Source organism: Mirounga angustirostris, unplaced genomic scaffold, assembly GCF_029215605.1.
Source record: "Mirounga angustirostris isolate CCGP_5_RB_7025 unplaced genomic scaffold, mMirAng1.0.hap1 SCAF_2, whole genome shotgun sequence".
Classification (NCBI taxonomy): Eukaryota; Metazoa; Chordata; class Mammalia; order Carnivora; family Phocidae; genus Mirounga; species Mirounga angustirostris.
Window position 1 is genome coordinate 13801662 of NW_026991710.1, and position 15378 is coordinate 13817039.

The window sequence follows — 15378 nt, forward strand, 5'->3', positions numbered from 1 at the left end:
TCTGACCAATGGAGACACCAGGGTTGGTCAGACCCTGTGTCTGTGGTCAGGGGCCAGGAGGGACTTAGGTGAGATGCTGGCCTGGGAGGGAATGGAGGAAGTCCACTTATTTGTCAGATAGAACCAGTTCTCCACACCACTCAGAAAGTTAGAGATTAGTACCTCCTGAGTTCTGGCCTTGAAAAAAGCTACTCCACTTTCCCGTAAAATGTATGTAGGCTGTGGTTAAACTTTGATATTTGATGCTAGGAGCAAAGGGAGGTCCAGGAAGAGTTTTGTGCATTTAGCCCATCAACGAACCCTTGTGGGCACCCATCACTGAACAGGCACTGTTTTAGGCCCTGGAGGTACAGGAGAGAACAAAGCAGACAGAAATCCTTGCCCTCAAGGCACTTCCTCTGGGGAGAAGAGAAAGAGATAAACAGTGAGAGGGAGAAATGATGACAACAGATGGAGCTGACGGGGCCTCGGACACAGGATGGGTAACAGCACCGTCCAGGTGGACAGGTTGGCCCGGTCTGAAGAGACATCTGAGCTGAGCCCGGTCAGCCAAGCCAGGATCAGGCAGACGAAATCAACAGAACAAAGACACCGAGCAGCACAAACCGGGCACATCTGAAGGCCTAAAAGAAGGCCGGTGTGGCTGGGAAGATGACACTGAGACACGGAAAGCAGCCACCTCAGGTGACCACGACAGAATTTATTCTATGTGAACAAATGTCATTCCAAGTGAAACAGGCAGCCACTGTGGGTTTTGAACAGAAGAATGACACGTTCTGGCTTATATTTTCAAAGCTCATTCTTGCCCCCGTGTGAGGCGGCAAGGGTGGACCACAATGCCCCTCAGGAGGCCACCCAGCAGGGGTTGGGGCGGGGAGGGGGGGTGGAAACGGGGAACAGAGGTGGGCTGATTGGTATTCGTTTCCAGGGTGAAGTCACCGGGACTTGCTTCAGACCTGCATTTAAGCAGGAGGAAGATAGGATTCAGTTCGTTTGCTTTGATTTGATTTTTGTCTGTTTTCATTTAGTGGCTTTATCGAGATAACGACTCTTACACCATACAATTTCCCCAGTTAAAGTACAAGTCAGTGGCTTTAAGTACATTCACAGAGTCATGTAACCATCAGTACAACTGACTTTAGCATATTTTCTTTACCCTAGAAAAGAAACCTTGCATCCCGTAGCGACTACCTGCCCCCCTCCCCGCCACCTTGTACTCTGTACCACATTTTATTTATCCGTTCTTCAACTGATGGACTTGTAGCTTATTTCCTTTTGGGGACTATTATGAATAGTGCTGCTCTGAAAACTGTATATGAGTTTTTGTGTGGGTGTGTGTTTTAATTTCTCTTGAGGACTTTGGAATTGCTGGTTCATACAATAACTGTTGAACGGAGGAACTGCCAGACCATTTTCCAAAGCGGCTGCCATGTTGTATGTTCCCACTAGCAGTGTGTGAGGGTGTGATTCAGTTTTAAGGTCACTCTGGCTGCTGTGTGGAAGGAGGAGTGATGCAGACATCAGAATGCTCATGCAAAAGTGAAGGCATCTTAGTAGGGTGCAAAGACAACCAACTTAAAGTGTACCTCATGGTGTTTTACAGCAAAAAGATTTTTGTGAGATAGCCACCTTTACACCATGAATCACATCATTAAATGGAAAGATTCCAACGGAGAGAACTTGTTAAAAGAGATCTGCAGTTTTCCAATCTCGAATCCGAAAGCAAACTGGTATTGAACATCTGTCCCTAAACAAGCTCCGACAAGCAGGAGGGTATTTTCAGAGAAGCTGCAGGAGTCAGTGGGTGCAATAAAACTTCCACACCTTTAAGCCATGAAAACACAGGGCTCAAGTGGGAGCCTGTTGCTGAGGACTCCTGTGCTAACAGGCATCACTCCTACTGCCTTGGGACACTGCCCCTCTGTCCCAGAGAAGGGCTGGCTTTGTTCCCATTGCTGGTTTTGATGACTGCGCAAGAGTCTTGTCCCTCTGCAGTTCTTCCCGTTCAGAAAGGGAAGGGAAACCAGTATCTATCAAGCTCACGCTATAACCAGTTGTGGGTGAGATGCTCCACGTTAAGTCAGTGAAACCTCCTCTGTCAAATCATCAAGGAAGAAAGACCTATTTTTTCCTATCAGAGATGAGGAAAGTTGACCCCTTTGTATTGGAAGGTCAGAAAAGGCCTCTCTAAAAAGATGGTCTTTTAACTGATACCAGCCATGTAAGAAGCAGGAGGAAGAACAGTCCAAGGTAAACTCCAAAATTGTTCATTAGCTCTCCAGGTCTCTTCATGTTTATTCTCATTTAATTTTCACTTATATTTACTAGTATAAATAAGAGTAAGAAGTATCCCTCTAGAAATAAATCAAGTTTAAATTGACTGAAAAGATAACTTTGAGTCAAAATTAGAATTGTTTTGGGGCACCTGGTTGGCTCAGTCGGTTAAGCATCTGCCTTCAGCTCAGGTCATGATCCCAGGGTCCTGGGATCGAGCCCCGCATCAGGCTACCTGCTCTGTGGACAGTCTGCTTCTCCCTCTCCCTCTGACCCTCCCCCCTTCTCATGCTCTCTCTCGTCCTCTCTCTCTTTCTTGTCCTCTCTCTCTCTCTCAAGTGAATAAATAAAAAATCTTTTTAAAAAAGACATTATAATGTTTTTCCTTAATCTTTCTGATTATACCCAGGACCTATTCTCCATAACATTATCACCCACTTCATCCCTACAGACATCCACTATCTCCCCCACACATTAGGATCACTGTCTCTGCTAACCTGTCTTTTTTTTTTTTTTAAAGAATTTATTTATGTGTGTGTGTGAGAGATAGTGAGAAAGAGCACGAGGGGGTGGGGAGAGGGAGAAGCAGATTCCCTGCTGAGCAGGGAGCCCGACGCGGGACTCGATCCCAGAACCCTGGGATCATGACCCGAACCAAAGGCAGATGCTCAACCGACTAAGCCACCCAGGCGCCCCTCTGCTAACATGTCTTAGTAGACGTTGGACCAGGGGGAGATCATGTAAAAATCAATGGCATGGCAGACAGAGTAGAATGTGTGCTTCTATGGGCAGATCACTCCATGAGGAAAAAGGGAGGATGAGGAAAGAGCTCCGCCCAATCCTTGCTCTCAGCCTCACTAATTGGATACACCTTTCTCCTTCCATGGGAAAAAGTAGTGAAGATAATTGGGAGAGGTTATGGAAACATAAGGATGACCAGGAAAGAAATATCATCTCCACCCCCCCCCCCCCCCACACACACACAGCCAACACTGGGTACTGGATGTCCTGGTTCTGTCAATACGTACTAATGAAACATCGGGCAAGAATGCTGGCCCTCTCTCCTGGGTCTTGGATTTTTCCTCCCTCCATTAAAAACGGTGCTTCCCTCCTGTTATGCAGAACTGCTGTGCACACAGAGGATGAGTAAATATGTCAAAACCTTTGCAAAGAACACAAACACTATAAAAAAGAATGAAATCTTGCTATTTGCAACAACACAGATGGATCTGGAGGGTACAATGCTAAGTGGAATAAGACAGAGAAAGACAAATACCCTATGATTTCACTCATATGCAGAACCTAAGAAATAAAACAAATGAACAAACAAACAATACAGAAAGACTCATAAATATAGAGAACAAGGGCGCCTGGGTGGCTCAGTTGGTTAAGCGACTGCCTTCGGCTCAGGTCATAATCCCGGAGTCCTGGGATCGAGTCCCGCATCGGGTTCCCGGCTCGGCGGGGAGCCTGCTTCTCCCTCTGACCCTATCCCCTCTCATACTGTTTCTCTCTCTCTCTCTCAAATAAATAAATAAATAAAATCTTAAAAATATATATATATAGAGAGAGAGAGAGAGAACAAACTGGTAGTTGCTAGAGAGGAAGAGAGTTGGGGAGATAGGTGAAAGAGGTGATGGAGATTAAGAGGTACAAACTTCCAGTTATAAAATAGATTAGTCAAGGGGTACCTGGATGGTGCAGTCGGTTAAGAGTCCGACTCTTGGTTTTGGCTCAGGCTGTGATCTCAGGATGGTGAGATCGAGCCCCATGTCGGGCTCTGCGCTCAGTGGGGAGTCTGCTTGAGATTCTCTCCCTCTGCCCCTCTTCCTCCTACCGCGCTCTCTCTAAATAAATAAATCTTAAAATAAAATAGGTAAGTCAAAGGGATGAAAGTATAGCATAAGGAGCGTAGTCTTGTTCCTGCAGTGATTTTTGTTTTGAGCTTTGTGCAATGTATGAAACTGCTGAATCACTATGTTGTACACCTGATATTAATATAACATTGTCTCAACTATACTTAATAAAATAAATAAATAATAAAAGGGGGGTGAGGAACTAACATAAAGCCTTAAAGCTCGAAAAGAAGACATTACAAACACTAAAAAAAATCATAAGGTATTACTGATGTGTAGAAGTTGCAGGCCCTTGATTGCAGGGTCTTCCAAGAGACTGGCACAGATCCTTTTCAAGGGGTGCCTGAGAGGGTCCCGTCGGGTTATTCTACTCCTTACACTTTTAGCTTGGCAGCTTCTGGCACCTGACAGGACGGCTCCTTGCCTCCTGGGCACTCTTCCTCTGATCGGGAGATGGGAGGGAGTGCCACATGTATGCGGTTATCACGCTTGCGGTCCCAGTTCCTGAGAGGCAGTCTTCAGTTCGATAGATGGCTCATGGAGAGGGAATGCACACGTTCCCATTCATTTTCTTGGTCTAATATAAAGCTTCTATTTGGGACAAGCCATTCTATGCCTCCTTGAAAGTTGGAACTGGGGAATCCCTGGGTGTGAGGGATGCCAAGCCTTCTGGGTATGAGGATATGGAGAGCCCCGCCAAAAAAAGAATCAGCTGGAGGTTGCTAGGACAGGGCAGAAAGTAGAGGCTGGCCTGACAGGCCCAGGGTCAGGGCTGGACAAACCTGCCTCATGCTTACCCAAAGGCTTTAGTGGGGTAATGGATGTGGAACTTCGCTTGGCCCAGATGACTCCTCTGTGCCCACTTTACTACTTAAAGCTTCAAGTGCTCTGAAACATGGTTCTTGACCCTGAGTTAACATCAAGAGTTCTTGAGGGGCTCTGAGAAAAGAGCAATGCCTGTCACTTCTCTCTCCTCTCCTTCACAGATGGGGCCCGGAGCCTTGTATGCTTTGTGTTTGTTTTAAATTTTTTTATTTGGAAACGATTTCAAACTTAGGAAAACACTGCCAGAAAAAGAACAATACAAAGAACATCCCCATACCCTTTATTGAGACTCACCTGTGCTTCACATTTGTCCCATTTGTTTTATCATTTGCTCTCTTTCTAAATTTTATTTATTTTTAACTTATTTATAAAATAAAATGCTTTGAGGGGCGCCTGGGTGGCTCAGTCATTAAGCATCTGCCTTCGGCTCAGGTCATGATCCCAGGGTCCTGGGATCGAGCCCCGCATCGGGCTCCCTGTTCGGCGGGAAGCCTGCTTCTCCCTCTCCTACTCTCCCTGCTTGTGTTCCCTCTCTCGCTGTGTCTCTCTCTGTCAAATAAATAAATAAAATCTTTAAAAAAAAATAAAAATAAAAAAATAAAATGCTTTGAGAGTAAGACATCATACTTACGTCCTTAAAAGAAGACCTATTTTGGGGTGCCTGGGTGGTGCAGTCAGTTAAGTGTCCAACTCTTGATTTCGGCTCAGGTCATGATCTCAGGGTTTTGAGATCGAGCCCTGTGTTGGGCTCCGTGCTCAGTGAGGAGTCTGCTTAAGATGATCTCTCCCTCTCCCTCTGCCCCTCTGCCCAACCCACACTCCCTGCACATGCATGTGTGCATGCACTCTCTCTCAAATAAATAAATAAATCTTTTTTTTTTTTTAAACTAAAACCTATCTCAATGTGCATTACCTCAGAATAAGGATATGTTGTTGCATAGCCACATAGTATATTTTCAACCCCAGCAAATTTAACATTGACATATACGCTTTTCACTTCTCTACCATCGTATTCCAGTTTGTCAGTAGACTTGACAGTCTCCTGACAGCATTTTTCCTTCCAGTAGAGACTCCAGTCTAGGATACATCTAGTTGTCTCACTCGTGTATTTTTTTTTTTTTAAGATTTTATTTATTTATTTGACAGAGAGAGGGAACACAAGCAGAAGGAGTGGGAGAGGGAGAAGCAGGCTTCCCTCCGAGCAGGGAGCCCCATGTGCCCGGGGAGCTTTTAAAAAATACACCAGTGAGGGGCGCCTGGGTGGCTCAGTCGTTAAGCGTCTGCCTTCAGCTCAGGTCATGATCCCAGGGTCCTGGGATCGAGCCCCAGATGGGGCTCCCTGCTCAGAGGGAAGCCTGCTTTTCCCTCTCCCACTCCTTCTGCTTGTGTTCCCTCTCTCTGTCAAATAAATAAATAAAATCTTAAAAAAAAAAAAAAGCTCCCCAGGTGATTTTAATGTGTACCTTGGACTCTGAACAACCGTGTGAATGAATATTTATTACCCTAACACATATTGAATGTCTACCAGGTGCAAAGTACTGTGAATAAATTAGAGTTTATGATTTTTAAGGGACATACTATATACAAATCAACTATGACATCAGATGGATAAATATCATGAAAGAAATGTTAACCAAATCTGTGGGAGGAAACTTTAAATTTAACAAGCTTACTGATACCATGTGCCAGGCATTGTACGAACTTCTGGAAAAACAGATGTAAGAAAAAAATTGTAAACTTTAAATTTAACAAGCTTACTGGTACCATGTGCCAGGCATTGTACGAACTTCTGGAAAAACAGATGTAAGAAAAAAATAATGAATGCACAATTAATAATTAATGAATACATGGTTAATGTCAAAGGCAGGGTTTTTCAAAGGCTTTTCTTGGGCGAAGTGAGACTTAATAGATAAGTAGGACTCAGCTTTTAGAGATGAAGACATTTCAGGAGAGTAAACATCAAGAGAAAAATGAAGGGAAATAAGTGAACCATGGAGTAAGTAATGTAAAACCCGAGAACTGGGAGCATGGGGTTGGATTGGGTTTTCCTGGAAAAGTAGGCTGAACAATGTAAGATGACAGTCACTTTGGAAAATAGTTTGGCAGTTTCTTCAGAAGTTAAACATAAATATAACATACAATCCAGGGGCACCTGGGTGGCGAGTTAAGCGTCTGCCTTTGGCTCAGGTCATGATCCTGGGGTCCTGGGATCAAGCCCCGTGTCAGGCTCTCTGCTCAGTGGGGAGTCTACTTGTCCCTCTGCCCCTCCCCACCCCCCTGCTTGTGCTCTCTCTTTCTCTCTCAAATAAATAAATAAAATCTTTTTTAAAAATAACATACAATCCAACAATTCTATTCCCAGGTATCTACCCAATTGTAATGAAAATGTGTGTCCACACGAAGACTTGCACAGGAATGTAATGTTTGTAGCAACATTATTTACAAAGGTTCCAAAGTGGAAATGACCCAAATGTCTGCCACAGAAAGTGCATATCCATCAATGGGATACTACTGAGCAATAGAAAGGAATGAATGACTGACATATGCTACAACATGGATGAACCTCAGAAACATTCTGCTAAGATTAAGCAACTAAGTGAAAAGTACCAGATGGAAATACCATATATTATATCAATTAATTGAGTTGAAGTGTCTGGAAAAGACAGATTTATAGAGACAGAAAGTAGATTAATGGTTGCCTGGTGTTGGCGTGGGAATGGGGACTGACTACAAATGGGTACCTAGGATAGGTTTCTTTGGGGATAGAAATGTCCTGAAACCTGGATTATGGTTATAATGTAATAACTCTGAACATTTACCCAAAAATGTCGAATCGTACACTTAAATAGATGAATTTTGTAATATGCAAATTATACTTCAATAAAACTGGAAAAATTAGTTATTAAAATCAGAAAGGAAATTAGTAATCTTAGAAATTAAAAATATAATTGAAATTCTAAAACTTAACAGGAGTTAAGACTTGAAGATGGGAAAAACTCTGGACTGGACAACTTATTTAGAGGACTGGCAAACGGAAGGATTGGATTAAGGAATTCACCAGGATGCAACACAGAGGCAAAAAGAATTTTTTAATCACATTTCAGGATATAGATGAAGAGGCTTCCTCACTGACCTAATGGCGGTTCCAGAAAAGAGAATGTAGTCGATGACAAAGAAACATTATTTGAAGAGAAAATCATTGATAATTTTTCAGAATTAAAGAGAGCACACCAGTCCTCAACAGAAAGTACACTAACATCTAGAAAGTTCTGGTGAAACTGCTAAACACCAAAATAAAACAAACACAAATTTTAAATGCTATCAAGAGAAAGGCAGACTGACCACAAAGGAATGAAACAGTCTGACAGTAGAATTTTTACCAGCAACAACCAGTGCCAGAAAACAATGGAGTACCTTCATCACTGTGCTTTGGGAAAATAAATGTTCACTAGAATTTTATACCCAAATAAATGATCACCCAACACTGAGGGCAAAATAACAACAGTTTCAAATATACAAAGAATTCCCTCCCCCACCCAGACCCCTACAGAAAAGTTTACTAAGAAATAAACTTCAGGGGCACCGGGGTGGCTCAGTCGATTAAGCGTCTGCCTTCGGCTCAGGCCATTGAGTCCCACATCAGGCTCCCTGCTCAGAGGGGAGCCTGCTTCTCCCTCTCCCACTCCCCCGCTTGTGTTCCTGCTCTCGCTGTCTCTCTCTCTCTCTCTCTGTCAAATAAATAGATAAAATCTTTAAAAAAAAAAAAAAAGGAAAAGAAATGAACTTCAGCTAGAAGAAAAGTGAACCCAAAGAGAAGGCTTTGGATTCAAGAAAAAATAGTGAGAGGTGATGAAATGTCAGTGAATTTAATTAAGGCTTGATTATAAAAATGATTTTTAAATTTAAAAAAGTCAAATACTCTAGATAACAATGGCAAGATGGGAAAGGAGAGGGCTGTTAAATGGTAAAGTCTGCAAAAATCTTTTGCAGGAATGGGGTGCCTGGGTGGCTCAGAGGGTTGAGAGTCCAACTCTTGATCTTGGATCAGGTCATGATCTCAGGGTCATGATCTCAGGGTCCTGAGATTGAGCCCCAGGTGGAGCCCCAGGCTCAGTGGGGAGTCTGCTTGAGATATTCTTTCTCCCTCTGCCCCTCCCCACTCCCCTGCTTGCTCTCTCTTTCTCTCTAAAATAAGTAAATAAATCTTAAAAGAAAATCTTTTGCAGGAAGAAAGAATTATATAATAATTTTGTTAGAAAAAATTATAGTCAAGTACGTATGTTGAAAAAAAAAGGACAATTCTGAGAAGAATAGAAATAAAACCTAACACCCTCAAACCAGCAGTGGAAAATGAGGGAATATAGATCATTTTACTAAGCCAATAGAAGGCAGGAACGGAGGAAAAGGAAGAATGAAAAAGGATGGCACATGAAAAACATAAAACATGATGGAAGAATAAGCCCAAATATATTAGTAATCACAATTAATGCACAGGATTAAATTCACCTGTCAGAAATACAACTAAAATAAAACTTAACAGAAAGATTCAATCTAATGAGATGGAAAATACACACAAACATTAGCCAAAAGAAAGGTAGCATATCGGGCGCCTGAGTGGCTCAGTTGGTTAAGCGACTGCGTTCGGCTCAGGTCATGATCCTGGAGTCCCGGGATCGAGTCCCACATCGGGCTCCCTGCTCGGCAGGGAGTCTGCTTCTCCCTCTGACCCTCCTCCCTCTCATGCTCTCTGTCTCTCGTTCCCTCTCTCACAAATAAATAAAATCTTTAAAAAAAAAAAAAAAAAGAAAGGTAGCATATCGATATCAATATTAAAACGTCTAATTTAATCAATTAGCATAACAACCGTATAAAGAGGCACTACATAATAAGAATCCATTATGATTTTTAATGCAGAATATCCTTTGAGAAACACTGCCTACTGTGCGCTAGGGATCATGCTGCTTTTTCCACTGCTGTCATCTTCAGTGCTTGGCACATAATAGGTGTGTCATAAATACTGCTGAGTGGAATGTTTACCACATTGTATTGAAATGATCTGTTCGTGTGTTTCTTATACACAGGGGTAGGGACTGTGTCTTAGTCAGTTTCATGCCATCAATATTCAGCACAGCACCTGGCACACAGTAGGCACTCCATAAATTCAACTGAATTCAAGGTTAATCTCTTCCATAAAATCTCCCCTAACTGTTCCTGCCCATAATGATTTACCCTTTGTTTCCACTTCTACAGAACTCATAGTTTGAAAAACCCAACTTAGCAATTGATTATACAGTAGTGTCTTTGAGTTTTCTTTCCATGTTTCAAACCTTGTGTCTCCAAAAACATTTTAGATTCCTTAAAGATAGAGATGTCTTATACTATGCCTAGAGCCTTGAATCAGTATTTTTTAGGGGTTGATGTCACATTTGGATAAATGTAAATTAGATCAGTTGGTGCCAGCCACACATGCCAATGCCTCAAGGGGTATCTCCATTCCCTTTTTTCAATCTTTGACTAACGAAATCACTGTCTGGAGACAGGCTCATATGCAAATAATGTAGAGAAGTTGATGGGAAGGGCAGGAGAAGGCAGCTAGTGTCCAGTTCCAAGACTGTGCTCTCTTCCTTCTGGCAAAATAGTCAGAGAGGAAAATGCCTGTGAACCTACAAAAAAATGGGTGTGGGGGGGTGGGAGGGAGATAGAGAAGAGAGCATGCCCCATACACTACTGGACAGAATCTGGACCTGACCCTTCCACTAGCAGGCATGGTATCAGGAGTTTATTATGAGATCAAAAGGAAACCCCACGACAAACAGCTATATTCCCCCACTGGGACCTTGTAAGAGAGGGCTTTTGTTTCCATCTATACACAAGGCACAGGAGGGGAACCTACAATAAGAAGCTCCTAATAGGGAAGCTGCAGAGAGCTAACCAAGGGCAGTGTGGCATCTTCTTGGTGGTCTTCATCGGGTCCTGGAGAGGTTCAATCCCGTCCCTGGGAGGAGGTAGGGAGATGGGCGGGCTGACCTCCCAAGGTCTTCTGTAATCCAGTAATTAACTGGGGACTCGTGCACTTCCCCATTTATGCTCTTACACACATCTGCACCAGTCTGATAGTAAGTCCCCCGGGCTGCCTTCCAGGTTTAGTACGGCGCCAGACAAGCTGCTGGCACTCAACAAATGGCTCAAATATTTGTTGAATGAAGGAATAAATTCATCAAGTGTTTAAATAGAGCCCACATGACCTCCCCAGCTGTAAAGCACAACGATGAATAAAATCACAACATTCCAGACCCGATCATTTGAGCAGAGCTGGCAAAGGAAAACAAACGCGCGCGCGCGCGCACTCCCACCAGCGCTGATTCAACTAGGTTTCCCACCTTGGGAGCACAGACCACCTGCTCAGCACTGTAGGAGTTTCCTTGGCAAGTATCCTCATTCTCCAGAGAGGCGCTTCCAGAAGGTCAAGTTACCAAGATTTAGGACCGCTTCCCTTACGGGTCGGTCTCCCAAAGTTTCTGCCCGGATTCAGCCTGGGCCTCCCCTGGGCCCGTCCCCCTCCCCCAACCTGGGGCCCCCAGGGCGCGCAGGTCGCCGGCCCGCAGCGCCTTACCTTACCTTGGTGAGCTGGGCGATCTTCTTGCACATTTTCACGTGCATCTCGGGATCCCAGTCCATTCTCGCGTCGGCGTCACCGCGGGCATCAGCTTTGGAGCCCTGGCAAGTCCCGGACGCGTGAATTTTGCTGTTGAGGACAGAAGCCATGGCTATAACGCGTCCAACACTCAAGGGTTCTCGCTCGTGTTCTCGCTGCCCGCGGTGTGCACGTGCGTGCGCGCGCGGGCGTGTGAGCGTGTGGGCTTTCTCCGGAGCGGTGGCACTGCAGTCCCGCCGGCCGCGCCGCCGCGCGGCCCCTGCCGCCCCGAGGTGCTGGCCCTTCGGCCGGTCCGCGAGCCCACCCTCCCTGCTCCGGCGCTCGCTCGCTGGCTCGCCGGCTCGGCGGGCACCCGCACCCTGCGGCGAGACGCAGAGGATCCGCACGTGCCGCTCGCGACCCGCGCGCCGCTCTCCGGCCGGTGAGGGTTTCGCGCGCAACAGTGGAGCTTCCGCGACCAGGAGCCGCCGGCCTTGGAGAGGTTTGCGCTGGCCGCGCGCCGCGCTCTTGGACACGTGGGTGGCTCCGGGCTCCGGGCTCAGCAGCGACTGCCCCCGCCCGTGGTGGGCATCCCAAGCCAAGGAAGAATTAAAGCCGGCCTCAGCGTCTGGCAGCCGGGGCGCACGGTCTGGGCAGGGGCCCTTGGCGATGTTCTCCGGGGCGAACGGGTGGCGAGTGACAGGGCACCTTGACCAGCACACTCAGCCGGAGGCTCCGGAACCTCCGAGCTCGGCGCTGAAGGCGGAGATGGGGGGCAGGAGGTCTTGAGAGGGAAAGGGAGCTAAGAGCAAGTCGCGAGGACGCGACGAGGTACCGGGACCCGGGCGCACAGTGTGGGCCCCAGTCGGGGCTGCGGGTAGCCGCCCCCCTTCCCCCATCTTGGGGAGGAGCCCGGACGTTGCGGGAGGATTGCCAGGGATCACCGAACAAAGGGAAGAAGCCAAAGGGACGGCCGAGGAGCTGGTGACAGAAATCTGGGACAAGAAAGCGCGGAACGTACAAGAAGCGGTAGGAGCGCGGAGGAAAAGTCATCAGAGAGGTAGAAAGGCTGGTAGCAGGTGTGGGAAAGGAGGAAGCAAAGAGGAATGGAGTAGTTGACTAACAGATGGAGCTGAAAGTCTAAGTAAACCGAGTTCAATGAAAGGGAAGTGACTCATCCATATCCACACTCTTGGCCACTGGCCAAATGGAGCCAGAATCTTGTCATCAGGATTACGAGCTTGTGCCTTTTTATTTTGCTTGTTGAGTGGAGGAGTTAGCGACTAAATTTCTTTGTGGCTTGCTTTCTCTGGGTTCAAACAGTGGGTTTTGGGGAAAGTGACAACACCCTGATCAGATTTTCCTAACGTGTGGATAAAAGCATTGCCATAATAAGCAATTTTCATGCCTAATATATTTAATTTTACAGACTGCTTTATATCAGGAGTTTTAGTCATCTTGATAAAGCAAGCAAGCTCCAAAGGGTTTCAGAAACCACAATCCCATTCCTCTACACTGCAGGTAACAATACCCATTTTTATAGATAAGAAAATAGATCCAGAACATCTGTACCAAGCCAGGCAATTGCAAGTAGCCCAGTTGTGACTGAAACCAAGATATTCCTGTTCTAAATTTCTTCCTCTAGCCCCAGTATACCACGCTGGGTAGGAATGGCCAATGATATACCAGTTTTTGGTTCCTGGTATATCATCTTAGGTTCTCTTTCCAAGACAACATCTCAGTTTCCCAGTTCATTTAGAAAACAGAAAGTCTGAATCAAAATCACTGCCAGGAGGTTGTTATATAGATTCTTGGTCCTATGCTAGACTCCCTGAGTCAAAATACTTGGAGTTGAGGGTCCAAGAACGCACATTTTAAACAATCTCCCTTTAAAGTAGTTTCTGCAGGGTCTTACTACGCATTAAATTTTATAGGAATTCAACAACTGTGTAAACTAGAGGGAAATTAACCTTTTTAGTCCAAAACTTTACCAAAAGTTGTGCACCATTTTGGAAAATCACATCATCAATGGTCAATGGCTCATGCTATTTGGTTGTCAATATAACACACTTATATTTGACACATTCGTGGTTGAGTCTACCCAGATGTGCAAGCATCCGAATACTGCTTTATGTCATAAAGTTAATCATATCAGACCATTTATATATTGAAATACACATTAATTATAATGACTTTCTTTTTATTTCTTTATCTTACTGTCAAGAAATTATACTGATTTTTAAAAATGTGTGTATTCATTTAAAAAATTATCTCTGAATTTCAGTATAGTAACATGAACATTGTAAAAAAAAAAAGTGACATCAGGTCTGAATGGGATTGAGAATCACTTCTGTAGATGATCATATACACACTAAAGTTTGGTAAGACTGCGATCTAACCCCAAGTTTTACTTATTTAAATATGATCTTATTAGATCTAGGGGCCAAAATATTTTCCAGTGGGATATCTTTTTTTTTTAAGTTTTTTTTTTTTAATTCATCTGAGAGACAAAGAAAGAGAGAGAGAGAGCAGGAGCAGGGGAAGGGGCAGAGGGAGAAGCAGACTCCCTGCTGAGCAGGGAGCCCACCACGGGGCTCCATCCCAAGACCCTACCCTAGGATCATGACCTGAGCAGAAGGCAGACACTTAACCAACTGAGCCATCCAGGCGCCCTGCCAGTGGGATATATCTTACACTTTCAAGTTCTTAATGGAAGCCTGGAAAAACCCCAGATTCCCTTATCAGGCTTTGTCGGACCACAGCTACTAAGTAAGGAAGATACTATAAGCTGACCTGTCTTGGAAAGAGTTCTCTGCAGCTGAGATTTCCTAGCACTATGATTACTAGGTCCTTTCACACTATCAGAGCAGAAGGGAATTAAGCACTGTATCAAATATGGGGTGTGTGTGGGGAACATTTATTAGACCACTAATATGATCTTGGCATTGTGCTATGCTCTTAGCACACGTTCTTACTTCCTCTAAGGTACTTATTATCATTGTCATTTTACAGACTAGGAAATTGAAGATAAGGGAGGCTAAGCACCCGATTTTAGACAGCTAGTAATGGATCTGGGTCTATCTGACTTTGAAGGCTATTCTTCCCAGAGCACAATGCTGGTAATCTGAAATTCTTAAAAGCCATAATTGATTCGTTCTTTCTGTAGATTATAAAAATGTAAGCTTCTTATAGTACTCCTCTCCCCAAAAAACTCACCTGTAATAAAACAAAATATAAGCAGCAAGAAATTACCCCCAATCTTACGCTTAGAGAAAACTACCGTTAATATTTTAGAGAAGCTTCTTTTAGATGTCCTCTCTGTACACATCTAGATGCATTTATGTACATAAATGCATTTTTAAAACATAAATGGAATACTGTACATCATGTTTTTGAATCCTTATTCACTCAATATAAAATAGATATCTTTTTCCTTTTTTGTCAATAAAGATATACATTCCCATTTTAAACAACTAATATCCCGTTATATACAAAATAACATATTTATCCTATCCCTTATTGAAAAAAAACTGTTTTTATATTCTAAGCAAAATGTTTCATATATGTTTGCTATGTGTATTTTCTTTCTTTTGGTGGGGGGAGGGGCAGGGAAAAAGAGAGACTTTTTTTTTTAAAGATTTTATTTATTTATTTGAGAGAGAGGATGAGAGGAGAGAGAGAGCACATGAGAGGGGGGAGGGTCAGAGGGAGAAGCAGACTCCCTGCTGAGCAGGGAGTCTGATGCGGGACTCAATCCCGGGACTCCAGGATCATGACCTGAGCTGAAGG

The 15378-nt window shown here is 44.3% G+C and overlaps 1 protein-coding gene across 6 annotated transcripts in view; it reads right to left on the minus strand.

Moving 5' to 3' along the window:
- The window catches only part of FAM184B (family with sequence similarity 184 member B), a 141758-nt gene extending 126802 nt beyond the window's left edge, over window positions 1–14956 (minus strand). For 4 of the 6 annotated variants that reach the window (XR_010409313.1, XR_010409312.1, XR_010409314.1 and 1 more), the window contains exon 1: window positions 11574–14956. Coding sequence is in view for 3 of the 6 variants with exons in the window: in XM_064584327.1 (XP_064440397.1) it covers window positions 11574–11720 (147 nt within the window). In the remaining 3 variants the exon portion in view is untranslated. The remainder of the gene's footprint in view (window positions 1–11573) is intronic. The other 2 variants (XM_064584326.1, XM_045881420.3) reach the window with 2 other exon arrangements.
- Between the last annotated feature and the right edge of the window lie 422 nt (window positions 14957–15378).